This window comes from Anopheles cruzii, chromosome 2, assembly GCF_943734635.1.
Source record: "Anopheles cruzii chromosome 2, idAnoCruzAS_RS32_06, whole genome shotgun sequence".
Lineage (NCBI taxonomy): Eukaryota > Metazoa > Arthropoda > Insecta > Diptera > Culicidae > Anopheles > Anopheles cruzii.
This window is the reverse complement of record NC_069144.1, coordinates 18,734,371-18,749,862: the sequence shown is the minus strand read 5'-3', so window position 1 is coordinate 18,749,862 and position 15,492 is coordinate 18,734,371. Positions and strand designations below refer to the sequence as shown.

The 15,492-nt window shown below is 44.2% G+C and overlaps 1 protein-coding gene across 1 annotated transcript; it reads left to right on the top strand.

The window, feature by feature from the left end:
• Positions 1-159: 159 nt before the first annotated feature.
• LOC128268653 (eukaryotic translation initiation factor 3 subunit C) lies at positions 160-3,943 on the top strand. The gene is made up of 3 exons (XM_053005815.1): positions 160-229; positions 544-660; positions 739-3,943. The coding sequence occupies exons 2-3, from the start codon at positions 568-570 to the stop codon at positions 3,538-3,540; spliced, it is 2,895 nt and encodes a 964-aa protein (XP_052861775.1). The 5' UTR covers positions 160-229; positions 544-567; the 3' UTR covers positions 3,541-3,943.
• The last annotated feature ends 11,549 nt before the right edge of the window (positions 3,944-15,492 follow it).

Genomic DNA, 15,492 nt, shown 5'->3' with positions numbered 1-15,492 from the left:
TATTATTTCGCTTAAATATTTTTGTTCCAATTCAGCCATTGATATGAATTATAGCGCTATATAAGCGCTATAAAATAGACGTCATTCTGGTTGTCATCGTATTCCTGTAGTGTCTATCCAATTCCTGCAGTTTATACGGCTTGTCAAAAGTTCTTTCCAGTGCAGCGCTAGCCACTGTTTCGCATTCCAATTTTTCTGCGTGCCGAGTCACCGAAAACTCGAGTGAAAAGTGAGTTTCAGCTAGTTTATTTGTATTTCATCATATTGTTGATCCGTTTGGCATTCGGGTGAAACAGTTATTTCAATGTATGAGGATTCCGAAGCTTGTGATCCGTTCACGGTTGCGTTTTGCTTTGCGTGGCAGCTGCCGTGCACAGACACCCTAACCTAGCAAATGCTCGCCGTGACGTGAATCATTGAAAGTTGTTCATTTTATTGCTCTCGGCCACAACTCGTTTCAGTACTATAGTGATATAGATAGTATAGATCACACCAAATAAACTCTAATGGCTAATGTGACTATTTATCATCTCGTTTGACTAGAGCCGCACTTGCCTTGGTGTCAGGATGTCTCGCTTTTTTGCCGGTGGGTCGGATTCCGATTCCGATAGCAGCTCGGATAGTGAGCCAGTGATTCGCGCGCAAGCGGCGCAGTTTACGGTGAGTAACTGCACGCAACTTCACTCAACTATCGACAGTGTTTTATTTGTCCCCACTTTCTAACTCCAATCGAAACAGTTCAGCGATGAGGAAGAGGACGTCAAGCGTGTGGTTCGGTCGAAAAAGGAGAAGCGTTACGAGGACCTTACCAATGTCCTCAAAAGCATTCGGAACCATAAGAAGATCAAGGATATGGCGAGCGTGCTGTCCAGCTTTGAGGAATTCATGCGCGCATACACCAAGGCCTTGCCAGTTGTGATGAAGGAGGAGAATGGCGTAACGCCCCGTGTCGTTGTGCGTGCGCTAGCCGAACTGGAAGACTTCATCAGCGACACCTGGGACGATAAGGACAGTCGTAAGAATCTTTCGAAAAACAATAGCAAGGCGCTCGGTGCTCTGAGGCAAAAGTTCCGCAAGTACATCAAGGATTTCGAAGCCGATCTGAAACGTTTCCGCGAGGCTCCCGAAGAGTTTGCTGAGGAGGAGGAGGAAGATGACGAGCGCGACGATGACAAGGATTCCGAGAGTGAGGAGGAAAAGGAGCTAAGGGCACCGGTTTTGAAAGCGGTTTCGTTTAAGAAGGAGCCCGAGAAGGCAAAACCGGTGAAAGTCAACGACGACTCGGATTCGTCCGACTGGGGCAGTGATTCTGATTCGGATAGTTCTTCGTCGGACGAAGATGCGAAGTACACAACCATCCGCGATCGGTTCCTGAAGAAGCCCGAAAAGATAACGGAGGAGGGGGCCGCCTTGCCCAGTGCGAGCGCGAGCGATGAACCCTTTAAAAAGGAGAAGAAAAAGAAAACCGCCGACTCGTTGAGCAAGAAGAGGAAACCTAAACTGGAAGAACTGGACGAAAACGATGATGAAGAAGAGGAGGGCTGGAAGGTAGTGAATGGCACTCGTTCCGGAGCGTCCGAGCAGCCGAAGATGTTTGCTAAGGACGCCGAAATAACGGCCGTGCTGGTAGTAGGCAAGCTGAACGAGGTTATGGCGGCGCGAGGCAAGAAGAGAACGGATCGCAAAATGCAGATCGAATTCTTGCGCGAGCTACGCACGGTGGCTGAAACGAATAATCTGGGACCTGCAGTGGCGGCGAAGATTCGTTTCAACATTGTGTCCGCTATCTTTGACTACAATCCCAAGGTGTCGGGCCCAATGAAGTTGGAGCACTGGAGCAAGCTACTGGAGGAGATACAGGCACTTCTGAAGCTGCTGCTGGAACACCAGGACGTCCATCTTTCTGAGTCAGTTTTGGACGAAACGGAGGAGTACGATACCGCTCCGTTTAAGATCCGCGGTTGTATGTTGACGGCCGTCGAACGGTTGGACGACGAATTTACGAAAATACTTAAGGAGTGCGATCCACACAGTAATGAATACGTCGATCGGCTGAAGGACGAGGTCACGGTGACCAACATCATCGAACAGGTCGTGACGTTCGTGGAGCGAATGGGTAACGAAACTGAAATTTGTCGCATCTATCTGCGCAAAATTGATCACCTGTACTACAAGTTCGACACAAATGTGCTAAAAAAACGCAAGGGACAACTACCCAGCGACACGGTTACAGCCGTGGAAGACATGGACAAGTTGTGTCGTTACATCTACGCGAAGGATCAGACGGATCGTTTGCGCACCCGCGCCATTCTGTCGCACATTTTCCACCACGCGATGCACGACAACTGGTTCCAGGCGCGTGATTTGGTCTTGATGTCGCATCTGCAGGAAACGATTCACCACTCCGATCCGTCAACGCAGATTCTCTACAATCGCATGATGGCAAACCTCGGCCTTTGTGCGTTCCGCCACGGAAATATCAAGGACGCCCACTTGTGTTTGGTTGATTTGATGATGACAGGAAAGCCGAAAGAGTTGCTGGCCCAAGGACTGGTTCCGCAGCGCCAGCACGAACGGTCCCTGGAGCAGGAGAAGGTGGAGAAGCAACGCCAGATGCCGTTCCACATGCACATCAACCTGGAACTGCTTGAGTGCGTCTATCTCGTGTCTGCCATGCTCCTCGAGATCCCCTACATGGCTGCGCATGAGTTCGACGCGCGCCGTCGTATGATCAGTAAAACGTTCTACCAGCAGTTGCGTTCCTCGGAGCGCCAGTCGTTAGTTGGGCCACCCGAGTCGATGCGTGAGCACGTGGTAGCCGCAGCGAAGGCAATGCGCCACGGCGATTGGAACGCGTGTGCTAATTTCGTCGTGAATAAGAAAATGAACGTCAAGGTATGGGATCTGTTCTATGAAGCGAACCGCGTCCGCGAGATGATGGTAAAGTTTATCAAGGAGGAAGCGCTTCGCACGTACCTTTTCACGTACTCGAATGTGTTCGCGTCGATTAGCGTGCCCCATCTGGCGGATATGTACAAGTTGCCGAAAAGTAAAGTACACTCGTTGATTAGCAAAATGATCATCAACGAGGAACTGATGGCCTCGTTGGATGATCCGACCGAGACTATTGTGATGCACCGCTCGGAACCATCCCGCTTGCAGGCCCTTTCCATGCAGCTGGCCGATAAGGTGACCAACTTGGTCGACGCCAACGAGCGCATTTTCGAAATGAAGCAGGGTAACTTCTTCCAGCGCGGTGGCAACCAAGGTTACAATCGCGATCGCCAGAACTATCGGAACCAGAACCAAAATCAAAACTGGAGCAACAATCGGCGCCAGGACAATCGCAACCGAGGCAACCGCGGCAATCAGGGCCGTGGCGAACAGCGGGAACACCGCGAGCATCATCGTGAGCAGCGTGAACAGCGTGAACAGCAGCGTGAGCAGCGCGAACAGCAACGTGAGCAGCAGCGTGAATTTAGAGAGCAACAGCAACGCGGACAGAATCGCGCCGTAGAATTCGAGGTAAAGGCTGAGTAGTTCGCTTAACGAGACATTCATCAAAACAAACAATGATTCAAACTAACTTGCAAACATTAATGCAAACAGCACAACGGACCGAAGTGGAAATAAACGTGCAGTACACTGGCACCGCTCGGATTAAACATCAACCGGTGCGGCAAGGAACACTCTTTGCCGTCATCTTCCGATGTGTTTTTGTGTACTGCAGGAAAAGCGAATAAGGTTTTCTCGGATGCTTAACTGATGTGAAAGAACAAAATAATAGTCACTGATTCGGTGATCGCAGTCGCAGAGCGCAGATCGAACTTGATCAACTGAAAACAGCTATCGGCACACAATAATGTCATTCGGGTTCAGCTCTAGCGTCGGTATGTTAATCACATCTTTCTTATTCTGGTGCTCGAGGGATGATTTTATTTGCATAGGAAATAATGAGTATTGTAGCGGGGTGTCCGTTTTCGAAACTAAAATAACTTTTCTACATATTTTGTTGTCACAAAATCTATTGACTTATTTCGAATGAGATTACGAATATTTATGGTGACTGTTTTTTACAACGACATTTTCATACCTTATTAATTGTCCGAAAGCTCCTTAAATGTGTGTATGTTAGTTTTTTTTCTTCTATTTACTCATCCATGTAGTTACTTTCACTAAGCGCTATGTGTTGTAACGATGACTGAGGATATTTTTTCGCTCGTTGCGAATTAAATCCATCAATTGAAAGATTCTCATTGGTCATTGAAAGTATCAGGACCATTTTTCCTCAACAACCAAAGTGTAGGTTTGAGCCGGATGCCACTCTGTACATTCAAGGCTTTTTGACGCTACACATTTAGCTTAAAAGAATCATTTTCACTTTTATCAGTAGTTTTCAAAGGGTTTAATCTGGTCGTGTATCGAAGTCAATTTAGACCAATAAGAAGCTGCCTGAAACTTCTTTCCAATTGTTTTATCTGCTTCTGCAGATGATGCAGAAAATTTCGATTGTAACATGCAACATTTAACATCTAGAAGGTATTTTGGATAATTGTGATTGTCTCGAATCTGCTTTAAAATTTGAAACATAATGATTCTTTCGAAAGGATTCAAAAATAGGAGGATCTGTTTTTTTTTTCTTTTATAGCAATTTAAATAAAATCCGACTCACCGAAGGCCGATGCATTTAACCATACACTGTTGGCTTACGATTCTTGGCTATGTTGGGTATGTAGTAGGGTGCGCACTCCGTCTGGGTGTGCCCGTTCTTTGGTTGTCCGGACAAAGCCCTAAAATGTGCATTGTCAGATGTTTGGTCAAATCGAAGTGAAATGCATCGATTCCATTTCTATATATCATATATAAACATTTATAGTTTGTTTTATTTACCTTTGGGAATATTCTTTCAGCCTTTATTAATCCCGAAGCTATTTCCGTTTGGTGACCGATGGTCAACAGATCGATAGCTTCTACCCATCGTCGATAGGGCGGGTGCCGCCTATTCTACCAGAACACCGCCAATAGAACCGTCGTATGGGAACCTTTCGAGAAAAGACCAGCACCTTCGGTAAGCGCGGTCCCCTCGTGCTATTCTCGGGGCTACCTAAACCAGGGTCACACCCTGGCCGGACATGGGGAAAGACTCAATTCGAGAGCTCTCCCGTTGCTTGGCTTTTTTTTCTGACACCGTTTTATTGTTATGACTATTGCTTCTTCACGCAAGCACTTGTGTTCGGATGGATCAGCTTCTTATGGTTTCTGGAAGAGACGCCGGAAAATGGGAAATGTAGAACGCGCCTAGACACTCTGGGAGGATTTTCATTTCGCACATTAATGCGTGACTTCTTTTTACGAGCACAGCCCGGGAAGCCAGTCTGATCGCATAATTCGCTTCAGCACTTTTAGGAGTTCAAACCGTGACCTGTGTGGCGTTAAAGGAACTCTTGTGGCCAAATGCACCACCCGCACCTATTCGATTCAGCTTTTACCGTTTCGATTTTCGACCAAGAAAAACTTATTCCATTACAAACTTTAATGAGCTCTGCAACTCTGCGCAACATTATTTCGGGGCCATACTGCTTGATTAGTAGAAATATTTTATTGCTGACGAATAAAAGAGACCTAATTAAACCACGTTTTCAATTGGTTCACATTACAATACATTTACTCTATTTGTATCGATATTAAGCTTTCATAGGGAGTGTTGATGATAAAAATGCTTGACTAAAAGTATAATCCTGCGTCCGTAATCTTTAAGGAGGAGTAACAGGAACACACTAACGACGACGTGATTTAAACACCCAAAGAAATTTTATTAAAAAAAGGGATTTTTTTTTTCAAATATCTCCATCAGAGAGCAGGAAATAGAAAAAGATAAACCGAACATCGCAATCTGCTACTGTCAACCAACAAAATAAATGACTCCCTGTTTTACTTACGACGGTTGTGCAACAACATCACAGCTTCTTGCAGAAGGTTTTGCGACTGGTCTAATGGACTGTAGGAAAAATGCCGTCTAGTCGAACTTTGTTTATTAACTGTGTTACTGTGTTTTTACAATTATGAACTGTTTTAACAGAAACAAAGAAATCTAACAACTCTGGCACATACAAAACCTGCACATTGTTTGTGTACAAAACCTAAGACATTGGAAATGAGCACTTGTTGATAACATTTGGTTTAGACTAATCATGGAGTAAATTAACTTTATGTGTCGATAAAAACAGTTCGCTGGTGTCCCAGTTTTAGTTTTTTTTAGTTTCTTCCGTGTGAAGTTTTTGATTGTTTTGTCATTTTTATTTATTATTTCCCACAGCAAATGGGCGGACAAAAAAACAGAAAAATAACTCCTTGTAATCGGCGGACTAGAGGATTAGACATCCATCACTTGAGCCTGTAGTGTAAAAGAATTGAAAAATGTAAAACATTGTTGTGATGCCCCTCCTATCGTACACCAATTGATCCACACACATCCCGGGAAAGAGTTTACTGTGGGGGTACGTTTAAATGGTATTAGGATAACCATCGTCCGGAAGTAGCAACACGTTTCTCGTACATCATCATAATCGTCGTCGTTAGTTCCTCCCGTGTGTTTGGCCCCGCTGGCCCCGCTGGCCCCGCTGGCAATTCTATTTGAACCAATGTCCAGCCCCTCCGTAATTAACCTGCTTGGCTCCGGCGGGAAGAAGACAGGTCGAAATCTGGCTTCGGCCAAGGGTCACCCCAGCAAGAAGCCGTTTGCCGTATGGCACAGCGCGGTCCGCCCGTCCGTGCGAGGGTTGCTCCCGGTACCGTAGATGATTTACGATTACCGAGAGTGTCATTTTGTGTGAACGAATGATACATAATTTACTACGATGTCGATATGCCCCAGGAAGGAACTGTGTCACCCCACTACGCTGTTTCAACTTTCGTAGCAGCAGCAGCAGCAGCAGTGCCCTAAGGAACCGCTCCGGAGGCAAGGCTTAGGCGTGAAATTATGGAGGAATTTTTCATCTTGCCCAGTTTGGCACTGCGCGGCGGTCCTGTCCTTTCGCTGGCTCTCTTTTGCTTTTTAAAAGAACGCAAGCCGGCATTGTAAGTAGGCAATTTTTTCTCGAAAGCATTAGATCTTTTTCTCCAGCGGTTCGGCTTCAAACACGTGCTCGCTGCGGAGGGTTCAAATCCAATAATTTATGATGATTTGTCCTTTCACCAGGGGAAACATTCTCCCGCCGCCAAAAGGTAGCAAACTGTCGCACTTGACTGAATGACCAGGAAGTGTAAATTGCTGGAGTGCGTCGTCCTATAGGTTGTGAGGTTGAGTTTTTTTTCTGTTGCTTTTTACTATCGACTACACCCTCCCGGGCGTTCACTGCAGATCTTCTATAAATTAATTAAATGTTAAGAATCTTACATTTGCTTTGAGTATGTTTTTAGCCCTGTTTCTTGCGGTTGCGACGAATGGGGCGATTGAACTGAATTTGGTAGAATTGAAAAGCAAAAGTTGATGAATTAAACATTAATTTACTTGAGATTTTACTTTTTCGAGAAAGCGCACCATAGGGCGCCGGTGTCGGCCACTGTTTTTGTTTTAGTGACGGTTAGGTTTTGAATTCGATTCTACTCTGTTTTTCACATGATATTCTCTAACATAGCTACACAGAAATCGAAACAGAAATAGTGTCCAAAACAGTTTAAAATTGGGTTTGGTTAGTAGTGAAAATTGACTCCAAAAATGTGACCGCTAGGAAGTCCATTACTCAGACGTGTAGTTTTAATTGTTTTTGATGTTTTTCATAACTGATGACGAAAGGATCTCGTTTAGGAATTAGTTTATTATCCAACTAACATTTCCTCGCAAAAACATGTCGATATTTAGGCTTCGTCGTAGAGCTGTTTTCGCTGGAATGCTACATTCATTGTTTTAAAATTATTTTTGTTGTAGAAATCATAAATCGGAAGGTACCGTGGTTTGCCGCATCATAAATTCTTTCCAACCGGCCAAACTGTCTACAAAGAATCCTATGTGCGTAAAAAATACCGGATTTGTGGAGAGACAATTCTTGTTTCAGCTTCCTTCTGATGTGCATCAAGTTTTCATGATCAGTTCGGGATCATCTCGCCACAAACTCGACTCAAGACATTTCGAATAAGCGACTTCCTGATATTTTTTAGCCACAGCTGGTACAGCTATTCGATCCGATGAAGAACTGTTACACCATCCATTGTGAACTTTTACATACAGTTTGGACAGGGTTATATCTTTCACTGTGCCGTTAGGCGCACGTTACTCAAAAGTGCACACGTTTCGATAAACATTGATTCCATGTTTTCGAGCAATAATCGTAGGAATAAATTTAGAAAACACATTCACCCACTGTGGCGCGGCGTAACTGAGGGGCCAGCATGTTGCTCCAGCAGCGGCCGCCTACAAGTGGGATATCTGTCGTTGGATTAAAATTTAATTGGTACAATCTGTGTCGCTTTTATTTATGGTCAAAATCGAATTCAAAACCAAAAGTTATGAAACACCACCGACATCGGCCCCCACCGTTCAAAAGTTGCCCGGGGTACCGCAACGATAATGCGGCTCTAATGCTGTAATGTACCATATGTTGGGTATGTTGGGTTTGTAAAAGACAGACGGTACACCTTGGCAGTCGTCGGTCGGTCTCGGTCTGCAATCCGATTCCGGGCCGCTATCATCACAAAATCTAAACATGTTCAATAAATGTTTTCCCATATTTCCCGCGTCCTTGACAGACTATCGCACGGGACTCTGCGATTGGCCTGGCGCGGGGCTGGTCCGCAGCGCACCACCACCGTAGGAGAAGGGCGAAGACCGCCCCGAAAGGGTCTGCCGGGTTGGGAAATTTTTCGTGCCTCCGAGGGTGAAAAGCGGCAAATAATTGATGAGTTTTCTTTAAGATGCCAAAAGTCAGAGCGCCCACATATCGGGACGATATATTTGTTGCGTGTTGTGAATAAATTTCTCGTGCGCGTTTCCTCGCAGATAAACCTTCATGATAAATGAAACTTCTGCCTTTATTTCTTTGCTGCCCCGTGGCCCGGCCCGTGCGCGGACCAACAGAACATTATGCGGCGGCTCCGGCGGCTATTGGTCCGCCGTGCGATAGGCAACTTCGACAACGGTGCCGCACACAAAACTGACCATTTATTACTTTGGACAAGTCGATTTGCATCCAATTTCACGCTGTGACCTTGCAATATGTTTGCTTCAAACCAATTCACGGTGGGCTTCTTTCGAGCCTCGTCAAGCTAGAAAATGTAGTCCGAATGACATTTGAGTCAAGGTATTTTTTTGTAAAAAAGATATAACCAATAGGCGGCCTGAAAATGTGTTTGTTGAAAGTGCTGAACACCTTCTAATGGATCAAAAAAATTTCCAGTCTGCTCACTTCGATTTGGGCGCTGGCAGAAATGACGCGCAGGCATATTATTCTGTAGCGTCACGATGGCGCATCGTTTTAATAATGTGCAGGCCGATGGTCAATGGAACACGGCACAATTGACGTGATATTAATTTCTTTTCGCAGCAGCAATGAATATATTCCGAACTCTCCCAACATGCGTCCGCATTACTTTATGCCGGATTTGAAAAATCTTTCCTGTAGATGCGCGTGGACTGCAAAGCGTTTAAGGGGACAGCTTCGATTATTGGCACAAAAAAAAGAATAATGCCCACGCCGAGGGGTGAGCAAAATTATTGATGTCTCATCCTTTGGCGCAACAAGTCGTAGTCGTCGTAGAAACTCCGGGTTTGACTCCCTCGGCAGTAGGAGAGCGCTAACAAGGCACCCTTGAAGCGGATTTTTAGAACTCTTGATACGATAGGATTCCGCCACTTTAGTTGCCCCATTTTAAAATATGAGCGCACACAGGAACGTCTGCTTCCTACAATAGCCGGAAGTATCCGGCGAAGCATTATTTTGCCACTGATCGGTTGTCATAAAACAATAAATTTCAAACCTGTCTCCATAACTCACGCATCTCCTGGGGTACCCGCGGTGGCGTGGAGGTTCCACAAATCAGCAAACTCCCCCGGGGGCTGAGAAGATCGCGGTTAAAATGTGAAAGATCTGTTTTACACATTTTTACATCCGTTTGAACGGCGCTTTATGACACCAACAATCCCGTCGAGACTCATTTTTTATGGGCACGCAACAAACGGGTGGGTCAACAGTGGTTGGCGCAGTTGTTCTCGCTAAGTCAATGCGGTTTAGAAAACGGAATACTACACTGTACCACGGCGAAAATCAAAATTTATGATTCCATCCAGTGGAGAAAGAGCTTTCCCGATTCTGATTGTTACTGCCATTGTTGATTGACAGATTGGCACAGCTTACCTTGATGGTAAAAAGTAAATGGTTTAGCACAGCTAAATTTAGCTAAAAACAAGTCTCAGTGAAAATTCAATTCAGCTTTTTTTAACCAGGATTTTTTACCATAATAAAGAACAATTTTAAAAAGCAAAATCTGAAATTTGACGTATAATTTCTATTTATAGATTTTGCACAGTACCTCCAGCTATTTGTTTGGATACTTCATCTCACATTTTGTCGAAATCTACTGCTGATTGCTTCACGGTATGGACATACGACTGAGATATTTTCATCTTTTTGACGACATGTTACTGCAGGCAGGCTTGATAAGGAAGGATGCGAATTATCAGTTGAATTATTAGAGTAGACTTATTATAATCGTCTCCAAACACTCTTGCGCAGCTCTCATAACTATGATCTCCACTGTTCCTTCGATCGATGTCTTGTAACGTGGTGTAAATCGAAAGTATACTCACTCAACGGTTGCTCTGCTGCTCGTTTTATCTGAGTCTGAGAACAAAACCCCAAATTGACTTAAAATAGGGCTCCACGCTGGTAAATGTTAGGTACTTGCACTTCACAAGAGGGACCTAATTTAATTGTGTATCTTTATAATTATATCTGTACGGCACTTAGACTGCATCCCTCGAAGGCACAGCTCGCCGGGAGCAGGTTAAATTCATGTGAATCATGTTGATTGACAGACCACTGCATTAGCATTAAATACGGCACGCAACAGGCTTTTCACGCCCACGCCGCGTAATGATGAACATATTTTGATTGAATAAAATATTTATTGTTATTTGATTGCCCGTCGTCGTCGTCGTCGTCTGCCCGTAGGCATTCATGGTTGAAATGGTTTCAAATCGGCAAAACGGTCAACCGACGGCCGCTCTGGGGGCATTTACATACACGTTTGGGGGAGTTTGTGCCTCGGGGCAAATTTGCCACGGCAAAGCCAAGGATACAGCGGGAATTTCGGAATCCTTACACCGAACCCCACACCAGGGGTGTTAATTCTCAAACCCGCCTCTTTTTTTTGCTTTCGCTGAAGTACATGTTTTTTAATGCCAGCCTGGTCGACCTAGAGCGGAACACGGAAGTGGCCCTGTACCGGGAAATCTCCGTGGCAAATCGGCCACGGAACGTTCTCCCCGATGTACATTTACGGAAAATATAAAATTGGCTGGGTCTTGAAGTCTCACTGCCAGCACTGCGTCAATGCGGTAGGTAATTTGGTTTCGATATATTGTGTTTCAAATTTAAATTTACATACCAAAGTGGTGCGTTGATAAATTGTGCGTATATATTATTCCGTCAGAAAGCCAGGTTTTTTTTGTGTGTTACGGTTTCGTTTCCCTCTTCTACAAAGCATTGAACACAATCGAAACCTGGGACCTTTTCATAAAATAAGGCACAAGAATGCATCTTAAAAATAGACGTTTTCAGTTTCAGTCAGGTCAGTTTTTTTCAAACCTTACGGGTTACTTTAGGTGATTTACTGAAAAGCAGTTAGCAATACACCATTTTTTTTAAACCTTATTTTGATGGAAAAAATAAATGACGAATAAAAAATAGCTAATAAAAAATAATGACTAAATAATTGATCACGATTATGTTGACATGGTGCCGTTGGTGTTTTTGCTGCTGCTGGTGCATAATTTGTCCTTGTCAATGTTAGCATTCATTGCAAACCCTTCTTAAAAGAGATAAGGTATTGAGTTGAGCAACAGTTTGTTGTTCCCTTTTTGCTTCATTTTTATTGAATGCTTGTTGTCTGAATTTCTGTAGACCAAAACACCAAAGGGGTTACAGAACAATAATTATTTGAGTCTTTTGTTGTGAAAAGAAGAGAATTGTCCCTCCCTCCACGTTGTTGTGAATGGGTGATGTACATGAATAAGTAAATTACTGGTTCATCATTTTCCCCTTTCTTTGTTTTGCGCATGGCACTAACACGTTAAATTGACAATGAATTAAGCTAAATGCTTCAGGCGTGTTCATGTTTCGTGGAAGCTTTAAATTAAAAGAGTCTTTCAACAATTCTCACACGTATAGTTAGTCATTTTGTTAAGCAAGTCATTTTGTATTTAAAGACCAGGCATCTCTTTAGGTGTCATAATTAGCAGTCAACGCGTTCTGCAAGTGCTTTTTATTCTGAACACAGGATTGATCGACGAGGATTTTTTTTGTGAACATTGGCACAATAGTGAAATGAGTCCAATGTCCACGAAAATGCCTCACAGTGCCAACATATTATTTTCTGTGACGAAAACAATTCAAAAAGCTTAGTTTTATATGTTGAAAAACTGGAAGGTATTGCAAAAAATCGTCCTCAATAAAGGGATTTACTCCACGTACTGCTGTTTAGTGGATCTTAGATCTTGTGTTTTCGGGCGAGTTTAAACATTCTGCTGTGCACGGTGCACGCATTATCCTTGTTTATGGCCACCGTAATGCTGTATCGAAACATTTGAAGCACCAGGGATAAGCATCTATTAGCGCGTGCCCATAATGGTTGTCTTTTGTGGCTAGCTTCAGTGCCATGCTCGGAATTGGCGTTTCCGCTATTGGAAATCATCGTTCGACCACTCGATTCGATTATCTCTCCCAATCTATGCAACTGATATCCCTTTATTGTGAAAAAAGGATCACGGCGGAACGAAAGGCGCGTCCCGGAAAAGGGCCGCGAAGGGTTCAAAATGGCTGGTACTAGCTTTTTCCGAAAATCTTCAAGACGTCGTTTGTCGGAAAAAATGAAAATGAGAGGCATCACCGTAATCCACACATCCTTTGAGCGCTGAATGTACCGGGGCCGCCATGGTCGGCCATTGTTTCGTTCCACAAAACAACGACAGCTGGCCCAACGCGGGGCCCTTTCTCCGATAACGGCACGAAATCGAATTTGATCAGCAATCAACGGCAATGCGGAAGTGCTTATCTTACCGTCGGACTTTTCATCCCAGCGTGGCGCATGGAAAACCCTTGACCGATGTCATTTTTCCAAATGGTGCAGCATAACACCGAAATGCCCTTTCGGGTCACGTTGGGTCAGTGGCATTATGGCAACCTAATGAATTATTTATTTCACTTATATTGACACGGCCCGGGCGCGCTACTTGTCCAATTCGGAACAATTTTCGTCAAATCAATACAATTGAAATAACATTTGTATTCCGTGCAATTGTGTCCCATGCATTTCATCGCCCTCGCCCCCATCGCCTACAACAATCGACGCGTTTCCGAGCGTCAAAATTAAGCTGTGGACCGTCCCGCTGAAACCCGGCCACGTCGCCAGAGGGGACTGCTTAAATATTAGCAACACGACCGGACTACCGGAGTGACCCCCAGGGGAATTACGTAGAAGCGAAGGAGAATTGTAGAATCTTTTGCGACCATTCTAGTGCTAATAATGTTTCGGTACGTTTCGAGCAACAAGCCTTTCGGAGCTATTCCGTATGCTCGTTGACCGATAGGTCGAGCAACATTTTCGCAGCAGTGTCGGAGCAGTGCGTATTTTCACAATTTACCTACTTTATTTCTATAAATTAAATTGACAGTCAAACAAAGCCAGTCTTCTTAAAAATAGTTTATAAAATAATGCTGTGAAAATATCAAAATCTTGGATGACAAAAGAAAAGTTCACCCGAGACGTTTATGCCATCCAACGACACAGAAACACGGCCGACACTATCGTTGGCTTTCATCAAATAGAAAAGCCCTTTTTTGCGCGAAACCATAAATCAGAATTACAACATAATAAAAAGCATTTTTCCATAATGGACAAAAGTCATTCGCACAATTGAACTGCGCAAAGAAAGCGCATTCCGCACGACGACGTGTCGGCTACCATCGCCTTAATCCGCTTTGGGACGCCACACTTGAAAGAATTTATGAATTTAATCCGTGCTTTAATATGCTTAAAACAGCGTTCTTACCCTTCATGTAGAAAATTCTTTGTTTGCCCCTTTCTTTTTGAAGGGCGGTTTCGAGACTGGGTCGAGAATTGCTCATAGGCATTCACCAGCCGAACCGGAGCGACAGCTTCCAGTACTCGCACGAAAAGTGGTGCCAATTTTTATGACCATGCCGATGTGCGGATATTTCATTTGTCGAATTATATAATGTTGGTAAATGGTTTCATCTGCGTGTGCATTAGTATCGAGCTGCACCGACAAATTATAGTAATTTCGTGGCGAAATATAGAGTAGCGCTTAGTAACCTTTCGAGGGGACTGTTTTCCGAAGTTGTAGTAGATGTTGACATTTGTTAACTGTCAAAATGAAAATATATGTGCCTCTAATCCAAACACCTCACCAACGTGAAAATCGATAACATTCCACATTCAGAACACGTCCTTCGCGAATCATCCCTGGCGAAAGCCACAACAGCTGCCCGGAATGTTAAAGGCAGTCGGAGTTTGAGCAAAACCGACAGTAGCTTTTGTATATATCATCATCATCACTTATGAATCTTTTCGGCTACAGTGAGGTATAGTGAGAATTGGAAGCGTTAGTATTGTCTAGTTTGTATCAGCATTTGATTATGCTTTTTTCAGTTTCAAATAACGTTGTCAAACATTTGCGCTTGGCAGATGTCGTTGAAATATGTTACCCGTTCGTGCAAAAAGACATTTCCAGATCTTAGGCCTGACTTCAAATCTTCCGCTGTGAGTCACGTGGTTCTCCAAACCAGTTCACAGCCGACTCAATACCGTCCTCCGCTTTTGCGTGACAACATTCTGCAACGCTCAGGACGGCGCCACCAGGCTCCGAGGGTCTGGCACGTGAGTGAACCCGTCCGTCTTCCTGTTTCAGAACACGGAACGATGCGACGGTCAGTCTAGACCAGTGAGGAGATCGAACAGATGAAGATTAGAGTAATCTTAGCGACGTATCGGCAAAGAATGCACAAGGATGTTAAATCGAAAATTAAAGTTTTCACCACCATTCTACCGGGATGGGTTTCGCTTCCAATGCATTTTCCGAATCTTGGTAAGGAAGATACGCACGCTGTGTCAGATAATCTGACGAGCAACACCGAAACACACTTCGGGCAAAGAAGAAAGCGAAAAAGTGTCGTGGAAATTATTATTATTAGTTCTAGCCGTCGGAATCGGGAGCGGAAAACGGTTTTTAATAAGATTATATAAATTCATGGAATACTC

Bases quoted from the DNA above. Each gene is read 5' to 3' on its own strand.
- LOC128268653 (XM_053005815.1), top strand. From the start codon at position 568: ATGTCTCGCTTTTTTGCCGGTGGGTCGGATTCCGATTCCGATAGCAGC. The intron at 661-738 runs GTGAGTAACTGC...CAATCGAAACAG, and splicing joins CGCAAGCGGCGCAGTTTACG to TTCAGCGATGAGGAAGAGGA.